The following is a 10333-nucleotide window of genomic DNA, read 5'->3' on the forward strand; positions in this document are numbered from 1 at the left end:
GATAATAGACTATCACTGTAAAGTGCTCACAGGTTAATTTAATTAAGAGGGGTGTTGTTGTTTTTAATCTGCGCAGTGACTATTACTGAAAATAGTCAATTAACCATTACATAAAACAGATGTGAATGCAATACTGAAAAGGCTCAAAGAGAGAAACACTGCAGAAAATGAACGGCAAAGCAAATAACATTTTAAAAATCTCCTAACAGTGTAATCTCCCAGATCTGGCTTTCATCTACTAATGAAAAGCTTTTTATAGGATGATGCTAAATATGTTGGAAAGTCCAAAATTTGACCAATATCGTTTTTCTGATTGGATTTTCTACTAATTCAAGGTTGAGGGAATCCAGTGAAAATGGAGGCAAAATTCCAACGAACATTACAGAGGTCCAAAAGTTGCTTTTAGGACCAACATGTCAGTTCTAGGTCTAAGTCAAAACCACCTGCCTCTTTTCATGTTGGTTTCTGCAAATGTTGAAAAAGGACCTCCTCTTTATAGCCATTTTTGGCACTTGTGAACACATCTGCCTGGTCTCGCAATGATATTCTTGTATTTCCTTATTTCCTAACACTGACACTTAAAACCACATACGAAGCCACTGCCAAACGAAAGGATTAAATGACAGCTTGGGCAAATGAGTCTTATGATGGCAATGAGAGCAGACAAAAGGAAGGGAAATGGCAACAAGAAGTAGCAGCAGCCAAGAGAAAATGGGGCACCAAATCACAGTCCAAGTTCAAGGTGCCATGACTCACCCCCCCCCCTCGCCCCACCTTATCATGTATCAGTTTTGGCATGAAGATCCTAGACCGTATTAAACCAGAGTACCCAGGTTCAGACATAAAAAGAGTTTGTGGCTTCCTAATTGACACTGAAGGGACGCGGGTGGCGCTGTGGGTTAAACCACAGAGCCTAGGGCTTGCCGATCAGAAGGTCGGCGGTTCGAATCCCCATGACGGAGTGAGCTCCCATTGCTCGATCCCTGCTCCTGCCAACCTAGCCGTTCGAAAGCACGTCAAGGTGCAAGTAGATAAATAGGTCCAGCAGGAAGGTAAACGGCGTTTCCGTGTGCTGCTCTGGTTCGCCAGAAGCGGCTTTGTCATGCTGGCCACATGACCTGGAAGCTATACGCCGGCTCCCTCGGCCAATAATGCGAGATGAGCGCGCAACCCCAGATTCGTCCGTGACTGGACCCTAATAGTCAGGGGTCCTTTTACCTTTGCTTTAACTGACATTGAGCCATTGTTCCTTGGTATGGAAATAACAGGGAATTCTTGCTTAATACAAGCCAGGAACGTCACAGTGAAGTTGGCCAACAGCAGAAGGAAGAAGGGACAGTGGAGGAGAACTCAGCTCTGACACTCATTCAGAAAACACACACCTTTCAACGTGAATACATTTAGCACAACCATAGTCCCGAAAAAAAGAATCTGGCGCAGGATGTGTTTTCTTTTGTGGCTTGTATAAATGAGCAGATTTGGAATTCAGTGCAATAATGCTGCTTCATGCATTTGCCAGTGCCTTTGCAGAACCCATTTTAAGAGCCTCTCACCTGGTGACAGTCATAGTGATGTAAAAGGGTAATATTGCTACTACAGATAAGATTTCCTGTACTGGTCGTGCCCAATTGACAAATACAGTAGTAAACTATTTTAAATGCAACGCTAGAAATAACTGAAAAAAATACTTAGTTTATTTGGGTACTCCATCACTACGAGTGGATGAGTTTGTATTTTAGTTCTCTGAATATTTTCCCATCTTAAATTCAGTCCTTCACATTTCTGCAGCAATATGTGGTTTTAAAAAAATCCCCATTTAATGCAGTTTTCTCCTATCAAATATATTTTTGTATGCTGGTTTAATTAATATGCACATTTTTGCAAGCAATTTCCCCAAGTAAAATACATTTCATGTGTTATTTTTGCTAATATATTACTGTGTGTTTTATGCACATTTCCCAATAATACATCTATATTTATACGCATCGCTTGGTTGGAGAGTTGCATTGCAAGATTCAAATAAGTGCAAATTTTGAAGGATAGGTGTATTTTGGTTTACATACTGGTTTGAGAAGTGTAAGTTAAGTAGTTTTTTTATTATTAAAATGCAAACAAAATCAAATTTTCATTCCATCTCTTAACTGCCACATGCAATCTAGGTCATCTTTTAAAATTCATTTTATAAACACCAGCTACTGTGTCCACATAGCTTAGGATCTAGTTGATATTGAGCCCTAAATCTCCATTTCTAAATCTCTGTTTTAAAGTTTTTTACAACTAGGCTTGCCATACATCAGGAAAATTCCTGACATGTCCTGGTTTTCAGTGTAAAAATGGTGCCGGGGAAATTTTGCCGAATTGGCAAAATGTCAGGCGAAACCCAGGTGTATGGCAACGCAATGGAAAAAGCAGTGGAAACAGCTCAAAAAGCTTTAAATCACTATTTTTAGGTTAGGTCTTCTTTTTTAAAAAGTCAACAACTTTGCAGCTGTCAGGAATTTTACTTTTTGAAATATGGCAACCCTGTTTACAACAAGCTGTACTGATGCGGCAGCAACTAACCCTCCATTTCAAAACATAGTTACATGCAGAGCGCATTACTGAAAGAGCATGAACAAATACTTATATGTATACTCAGACGTCTATGGCCTTTATGCAGCCAGAATCTCCTTTTATAGACAATTCATAACATTACCCATCCAGTTCATATTTTAATTTAAACCCCTGGAGGATTTTGTATTCGGAGTCTACATCCAATATAGTTCTTTCTGCAGGAATTTCTGATGGAATTGTAATCCTTTGGCACGGATCTTTTCCAGGCAGAAAAATTTAGGCCTTCCTGAATACATCCACATTCTGGAAATGGCTGGATAATGGGAGCTTGTATTCTATGGTTCCTAATGCAGCTTTAAAGCTCACAGATGCGAACCTTGATGGATCTCACTGTTGTTCCCACATAGATCTCATTACAGAGACACAGAAGAGCACACACCACTCCTTTTGTGTTACAGTTTTGTATGTATACAGTTTGTTGTCAATGGGGTTCAAAAAACATTTCCCAACGAGGCAATTAATTGCATACAGAACATCAGCCTCCAATTTCTTCTGCTAGCAATGTCTCAAAGGTTCTGTTCACATCATTATGAGAACATGAAGCCAGCCTAACACTATATAGGTTGGTTGCTTTATTGATTTGACAATCACATACCTCTGATTTTCCTAGTATATCATTCATATATGAAAGGGATCACAATTATTTTTGGTTTTTTTGTGGATTATCAGGTTCTGTTCAAAGTTAGTAAAGCCCATCCTTTGTCAGCTGATTGAAATATCACATAATATTTAAGATTAGACAATGCTCTACCGTTAATTTGTGCTTTGCACACACATCCGCTTTTTCAATTTTCTGTACCAATTCATGATGCCTGAATAGTGGGGTTTTTGTGGATTGATTGAATGTAAACCTTGGTCTAAATTGCGCAGCTCTATCCTGGAGAGGTGCAACTTCCTCCGTTAAAGGAATCTGCAATTTTTTTACATTTCTGATTATAATGCAGCCATGTAATGCATCAATATAATTGGCTATTATGATGGACCAAAAGAAGGCATTTGGGATCATTTAAACATTCACAAAACAAAACAAACTGTCCCTATTGAGCATCTGATTCAGATAACCATAGATTTGAGTCTCCTGGACACTGCCAAGATTTGTCAGAGCTCAGGACACAGAAGGAAGGAAGCCATCAGACCTGTGAGGCCCACAGCAGCATTTCTGCATGGGTCCCAAAGAGTACATGCGTTAGTGAGGATGGGCAATATGGATGCTAACGCCCACACATGTCAATGGCCTGTGTGATGGGATTCGCTGTAGACCGCCTTGTGGCACACAGCTTTATTACTGGTGGTAGTTATTAAAGCATTGACAGCCTTATTGCCACCACATGGAGAAGAGCTGCTCAGACATGCGATAAAATTAAAAGATTTTGGGAAATGATATATAATGAAATGGAAAAGAGTTTTTAATATACTTTCCCCAAATAACCAGAAGCTTTTTTACTGGGAATTATAGGACAAGAGATAATGAAAGGAGATTAAGTATTATTTATGTACGTGACAACTGCGGCTAGGACTTTGTTAGCCCAAAAATGGAAAACTCAGGAGTTACCGACGATTGAAGAGTGGCAGACGAAAATGATGGACTATGCGGAATTAGCAAGACTGACTAGCAGGATCTGAAACCAGGGAGAGTCAAGGTTCCAAAAGGATTGGAGTAAATTTGTGGACTATATGGGAAAAAAACTGTAGAAATTTAAAGACACTTGCAGGACTGAAATAAATCCTACGAATTGACTTTAAGTAGATGCAATAAAAGGAACTGCGAGATAGGAGTGAATAAGAAAACCCAATGGGGGGAGGGAGGGAAGTCAAAGCTCAGCAGAGCAAGAAAATTGTAAGGATTGATAAGATGTTAAGAAGAAAAATTTGTGTTTATTATGTTTATTATGTGTTGTTGTGTATGTGATTGTATGTGTGGTTTGTTTTTGTTTAAATGTGTTTAATTGGAAAATCTAATAAATTGTTTTTTTTTTAAAGAAAAAAGAAAAGAAAAAGAAGAGCTGCTCATGTGACATGCAGCACATGGTTTGGTCATGTCAATCCACCCATAGAACCCAACAATATTTACCCTGTCAAGCTCTGCCCACTAGTGTCACAGAAGATGGCTTACTGTTTTGGCATGCAGTGTAGGGTGGTGCTGTGGTCTAAACTACTGAGCCTCTCGGGCTTGCCAATCAGGAGGTTGGCGGTTCGAAATCCCCCACGATAGGGTGAGCTCCTGTTGCTCGGTCCCTGCTCCTGCCGACCTAGCAGTTCGAAAGCACCCCCAAAAGTGCAAGTAGAGTAAACAGCGTTTCCGTGCGCTGCTCTGGTTGCGGTGTTCCGTTGTGCCACATGACTGGCCACATGACCCGGAAAAACTGTCTGTGGAGCGGACAAAGCTGGCTCCCTCGGCCAGTAAAGCGAGATGAGCGCTGCAACCCCAGAGTTGTTCGCAACTGGACTTAACTGTCAGGGTTCCTTTACCTTTACCTTTTTATAGAATGTCAGGATGCATGCCTCTTTCTTACAGATGCTACCACTGCACTTTTCTTTCCTCTTTAGGTGTAGAGCCAGAATGCAAGCAAATCACAGGCAGACTGGAATATGTGAAAGTGGCCGACTGTGTGAATGAAAGCCAGCTGAATATCCACTACTGTGAGGTAACCTATCCTTACCCATTTCATGAACTCTGGGTGAGCAAAGTTGGAGGAGATATTTATGTAGACAAGGGGTGGCCAACTCCCAAGAGACTGTGATCTACTCACAGAGTTAAAAACTGGGAGTGATCTACCCTCTTTGGGGGGGTTCAGGTCAACGCTGTTGAGTTTTTTTAAGGAAGGGAAGCCCTGTTTTGGGGGGTTTAGGTCAAACCTGTTGAGCTTCTTTTAGGAGGGAGGGAGGCCCATTTTTGTTTAGGGCTTCAGGTCATAGTTGTTCAGCTTTTTTTAGGGAGGAGGAAAATTTTGGGTGAGCTTTTTTGGGGTGCCAGTGATCTAGCAGTGATATACCACAGACATCCAGTGATCTACCAGTAGATCACGATTTACCTGTTGGACGTGCCTGCTGTAGACAATTTATGACACGTCCTAGCATCAGTTCACGGAGAGCAGGCTGCAGAAAGGCATGTTCCTTCCTTTCTGGAACAGAATTTTCTGGCTCTGTACACATTGCCAGCTTGAAACATACCCAGATCATTCTGTTTCTCAATATTGATCAAAGTTGGTTTGGCGGGGGTGGTGGGTGGGGGGTGGAGAAGCATCAAAATAGACAATAGCAGAATAGATCCAGGATAGATATGGGTTGTGACTTAAAATGTGCACTGCTTCCAAACCACCAGTGGGAGCACACTGGGTACAGAGTAAACAGGAATGTGTACACAGCAACAGTCAGTCTCCCTGTCTTCTGCCCAGCCTGAGCTGCAGCATAAGCAGCAATTTAAAATCTTCCAAGGAAATAAGGCTTGCTAAGTGTGGGCATATAGTCAGGGACAAACTACACACGAAGAGACCCTAAAACAAAGCCCCAGGGCCACTTTGCATAAAGAAAAGCAACTCGAGGGGTTTACTTCTCAGTATAAACACCATGGGTGGGGAAGGGAGCAATCACTGTACAATGGTACCTCGCAAGACGAATGCCCTGCAAGACGAATTTTTCTTGGTGACTCGCAAGATGAATTCGTTTTGTGAAAAATTCGTCTCGCGAATCGCGTTTTCCCCATAGGAATGCATTGAAATTTAATTAATGCGTTCCTATGGGCAAAAAAGGAAATTTCAATGCATTCCTATGGGAAACCACGATTCGCAAGATGAATTTTTCGCAAAACGAATTGACTCGCGGAACAAATTAAATTTGTCTTGCGAGGCACCACTGTAGTGGAAGGATGACCAATAGGGAAAATATTAATCATCTCTTCTCCTGCTACTTACCCAATTGCAATGGCCATTGGGGTTTACATTTATATTAGGCCTCCCTTCTGTGCCTCTAGATTGGAGCCAATCCAACTATCTTTACCAGACATAGGCAAACTCGGCCGTCCAGATGCTTTGAGACTGCAATTCCCATCATCCCTGACCACTGGTCCTGTTAGCTAGGGATGATGGGAGTTGTATTCCCAAAACATCTGGAGGGCTGAGTTTGCCAATGCCTGATCTTTACTCTTTCCTTCATAGTTCTGGGATGGAGGTGAGGTAGCAGTCATTGTGACTCTGTGCTGCTAGCCAAGAGAAAAGCCTTTTGAACGAGAGACACAAAGGGTGTCAGGTGGGGAGGGAAGCTTCTGAATACAAAACATTTACTTCCCCAGTGGTCTATAATACTTTGTGAACATTGTTTATACATAAAAATGTTCTGTGTGTCATGAGGGTTTTATAGCAATAAATAGCCTATCTAATCAATAAATGCGGATTTACTACATAAATCTGCAGGAATAGAATGGGAGGCATCCAGGTAATGATCAGAAACACTGAGTCCAATTAGATGCCTGTCAGTCTCCATATTAATGACTGAAGTTTTTCCAAGAAGTTGTTGGCAAGGCTATTACAGCTGAACACGGCTGCTCCGTTCAGTTTTAGTGGGCATGATGTCATGTTAAGCCATGGTTTAGGCAAATAAGGTAGATTTTTTTGTCTGGGAGGAGTGTAGATGCTGCAGCCAGAGTCCGATTTGCAAACCATGCTTTATAGAGAGATGGCCTTCTGTCTGCACCCGACCTTTTACAAAACTAATTCCCCAGAGACTGGATGAGCAATTGTTGTGTCAGAACATTTTATCCTGGAAACAGTGTCGCAGGAATAAAATATTTCTAATTTCACTTCCAGGGCAAATGCACAAGCAGAGCCATTTATAACATTACACTGAACAGCATTGAAGATCGGTGCACCTGCTGTTCGGCTACAGAGACAGAGTCCATACGAGTGCCCCTCCGCTGTGCCAATGGCTCCATAGTACAGCATGAAGTTTTTAGCGCCAGACAGTGTGAATGTCTCTCTCGGAAATGCAAGCCATAAATATCTCTGGGAGCTAATGTGAATTTTTATTTTTTATTTTTTTTTGTACCCAGCTGCCATGAAATTTACAATCCAATTCTAATTTTCTTTGTGTATTTTGTATTTTGATACTGTTCTTCTAGCCAAGGCATTCATTGTAACATACCGAGCAATAAACTCTGAACTCGTTTAGAAACATATTTGGGATATTTTGCTTTCTGAATCTTGCAGTGTTCCTTATACGGGGTGGCGTTCTGCACAACTGTCAGTTCTAGAATCTAGACAATTCACATAGCTAATACTGCAGTAGTTTGGCTGAGTTCTGCATATTATTATATGGATGATTAAGCTGAGTGTTATCTGCTTCTTGGCGATATGCCCAGAACAAGGAAAAGAAAGTTAAAAAGTGAAGAAGAAGAAGAAGAAGATGATGATTTTGGACAACATTTTTTAGAAAGACCTGTCAGGAGTAAACATGGACCAATGGTATCAAGTAGTATGGGAAACAGCCCTACTAGAAAAAACTAACCAGTAAGCTGAAACTGACACGGGGACAAACGGAAGAAGACACCTTCACCCCAGTATGGTTCCCCTTCATCACCTACACAGCCCAACAAAAACCTTCCATCAGCATACAAATCAATATGGCTAACCTAATCAAAACACCCACCCACCCCACTCATGCAAGAAACCAAAGATCACCACAGCCAAACACAAATGAACAAGCGCCTCCTACGCCAACCCCCGACCTCTCTCACCAACAAAGGAGCACAAACAAACATAGAAGCTGCACGACCAACGCTGACACTGAACCCCTACACATACCAAGGAAAATAGAAGCATCGGCTCCCCAGCCCACCCACCTCTCCCTCCTTTAGAATCATAGAATCATAGAGTTGGAAGAGACCACAAGGGCCATCCAGTCCAACCCCCTGCCAAGCAGGAAACACCATCAAAGCATTCTTGACATATGCCTGTCAAGCCTCTGCTTAAAGACCTCCAAAGAAGGAGACTCCACCACACTCCTTGGCAGCAAATTCCACTGTCGAACAGCTCTTACTGTCAGGAAGTTCTTCCTAATGTTTAGGTGGAATCTTCTTTCTTGAAGTTTGAATCCATTGCTCCCTGTCCGCTTCTCTGGAGCAGCAGAAAACAATCTTTCTCCCTCCTCCATATGACATCCTTTCATATATTTGAACATGGCTATCATATCACCCCTTAACCTTCTCTTCTCCAGGCTAAACATACCCAGCTCCCTAAGCCGTTCCTCATAAGGCATCGTTTCCAGGCCTTTGACCATTTTGGTTGCCCTCTTCTGGACACGTTCCAGCTTGTCAGTATCCTTCTTGAACTGTGGTGCCCAGAACTGGACACAGTACTCCAGGTGAGGTCTGACCAGAGCAGAATTGTTGTTGTTTAGTCGTTTAGTCGTGTCCGACTCTTCGTGACCCCATGGACCATAGCACGCCAGGTACTCCTGTCTTGCACTGCCTCCCGTAGTTTGGTCAAACTCATGTTCGTAGCTTCGAGAACACTGTCCAACCATCTTGTCCTCTGTCGTCCCCTTCTCCTAGTGCCCTCAATCTTTCCCAACATCAGGGTCTTTTCCAAGGATTCTTCTCTTCTCATGAGGTGGCCAAAGTATTGGAGCCTCAGCTTCACGATCTGTCCTTCCAGGGAGCACTCAGGGCTGATTTCCTTAAGAATGGATAGGTTTGATCTTCTAGCAGTCCATGGGACTCTCAAGAGTCTCCTCCAGCACCATAATTCAAAAGCATCAATTCTTCGGCGATCAGCCTTCTTTATGGTCCAGCTCTCACTTCCATACATCACTACTGGGAAAACCATAGCTTTAACTATACGGACCTTTGTCGGCAAGGTGATGTCTCTGCTTTTTAAGATGCTGTCTAGGTTTGTCATTGCTTTTCTCCCAAGAAGCAGGCGTCTTTTAATTTCGTGACTGCTGTCACCATCTGCAGTGATCAAGGAGCCCAAGAAAGTAAAATCTCTCACTGCCTCCATTTCTTCCCCTTCTATTTGCCAGGAGGTGATGGGACCAGTGGCCATGATCTTGGTTTTTTGATGTTGAGCTTCAGACCATATTTTGTGCTCTCCTCTTTCACCCTCATTAAAAGGTTCTTTAATTCCTCCTCACTTTCTGCCATCAAGGTTGTGTCATCTGCATATCTGAGGTTGTTGATATTTCTTCCGGCAATCTTAATTCCTGCTTGGGATTCATCTAGTCCAGCCTTTCGCATGATGAATTCTGCATATAAGTTAAATAAGCAGGGAGACAATATACAACCTTGTCGTACTCCTTTCCCAATTTTGAACCAATCAGTTGTTCCATATCCAGTTCTAACTGTAGCTTCTTGTCCCACATAGAGATTTCTCAGGAGACAGATGAGGTGATCAGGCACTCCCATTTCTTTAAGAACTTGCCATAGTTTGCTGTGAGAGCAGAATACAGTGGTACTATTACTTCCCTAGATCAAGATGTTATACTCCTATTGATGCAGCCCAGAATTGCATTGGCTTTTTAGCTGCTGCATCACACTGCTGACTCATGTCAAGTCTGTGGTCTACCAAGACTCCTAGGTCCTTTTCACATGTACTGCTCTCAAGCCAGGTGTCACCCATCCTGTATTTGTGCCTTTTATTTTTTTTGCCCAAGTGTAGTACCTTACATTTATCCATGTTAAAATTCATCTTGTTTGCTTTGGCCCAGTTGTCTAATCTGTTAAGGTCAT

At 42.2% G+C, this 10333-nt stretch overlaps 1 protein-coding gene across 1 annotated transcript in view; it reads left to right on the forward strand.

Annotated features, from left to right (window-relative positions):
* Positions 1-7783, forward strand: part of VWF (von Willebrand factor) — a 158022-nt gene extending 150239 nt beyond the window's left edge. Inside the window, exons 51-52 of the mRNA XM_035138705.3 lie at positions 5161-5258; positions 7416-7783. Coding sequence (XP_034994596.2) covers positions 5161-5258; positions 7416-7604 — 287 coding nt within the window. The 3' untranslated portion in view covers positions 7605-7783. The remainder of the gene's footprint in view (positions 1-5160; positions 5259-7415) is intronic.
* The last annotated feature ends 2550 nt before the right edge of the window (positions 7784-10333 follow it).

This window comes from Zootoca vivipara, chromosome 5 (assembly GCF_965207765.1).
Source record: "Zootoca vivipara chromosome 5, rZooViv2.hap1.1, whole genome shotgun sequence".
Taxonomy (NCBI): Eukaryota; Metazoa; Chordata; class Lepidosauria; order Squamata; family Lacertidae; genus Zootoca; species Zootoca vivipara.